General features: G+C 47.4%; 1 protein-coding gene across 1 annotated transcript in view; it reads left to right on the top strand.

Moving 5' to 3' along the window:
* LOC102889360 (protocadherin beta-17-like) overlaps positions 1-917 on the top strand; it is a 3,056-nt gene extending 2,139 nt beyond the window's left edge. The window contains exon 2 of the mRNA XM_015597936.2: positions 9-917. Within this exon, the coding sequence (XP_015453422.1) occupies positions 9-500 (492 nt within the window). The 3' untranslated portion in view covers positions 501-917. The remainder of the gene's footprint in view (positions 1-8) is intronic.

The following is a 917-nucleotide window of genomic DNA, read 5'->3' as shown; positions in this document are numbered from 1 at the left end:
GGAGCGAGCGCGACGCGGCCAAGCACAGGCTGCTGGTGCTGGTCAAGGACAATGGCGAGCCGCCGCTGTCGGCCAGCGTCACGCTGCACGTGCTGCTGGTGGACGGCTTCTCGCAGCCCTACCTGCCGCTCCCGGAAGCGGCTGCCGACGCGGCCCAGGCCGACCAGCTCACGGTCTACCTGGTCATCGCGTTGGCGTCGGTGTCGTCGCTCTTCCTGTTCTCGGTGCTGGCGTTCGTCGCGGTGCGGCTGTGCCGAAAGGGCAAGGCCGCCTGGGTGGGTGGCTGCTCGGTGCCTGAAGGCCACTTTCCGGGCCACCTGGTGGACGTCAATAGCAGTGGGACCCTGTCCCAGAGCTACCAGTATGAAGTTTGTCTGATGGGAGGCTCAGGTACTAACGAGTTCAAGTTCCTGAGGCCAATTATCTCTAATCTGCATTCCCAGAGCTCAGGGAGGGAAGTGGAAGAATATCCTTCTTTTCAGAATGATTTGGGTTTCTGATAAAGAATGAAAAATAAATGCAAGTATTGTGTCTGTGAATACATTCATAAGAGATTTATCCTGAGTTACCACTAGAGGAGTGCTTTCACATTGTTTAAAGTATTCTTAAAGTCACAGAAAAAAATTCTTTACACAGAAGAGGATCCAACTTTAGCCCTAATACTTCTCCAGGAAGCATGGGATGTGTCTATTTTATTTCTAACAATTGTGTATTGTGTGCAGTCTTTAACGTGATGAATTTTGTTTGAGATGTTGTAAATTGGTTTTCGTTGTCTTCAAACTTTTATTTTCTGAGTTGATTTCAGTGCTGTAGAAGTATACCTATGCTAAGTTTTAGAAGCACAGATTATAGAGTATCTTTTAAAGCTTTTAAAAAAGTAATTACTATGCATCATACACTATTTTAACACTTTTAAA

The sequence above is a fragment of the Pteropus alecto genome, unplaced genomic scaffold (assembly GCF_000325575.1).
Source record: "Pteropus alecto unplaced genomic scaffold, ASM32557v1 scaffold78, whole genome shotgun sequence".
In the NCBI taxonomy this organism is placed as follows: domain Eukaryota; kingdom Metazoa; phylum Chordata; class Mammalia; order Chiroptera; family Pteropodidae; genus Pteropus; species Pteropus alecto.
This window is presented reverse-complemented; position numbering and strand designations above follow the sequence as displayed.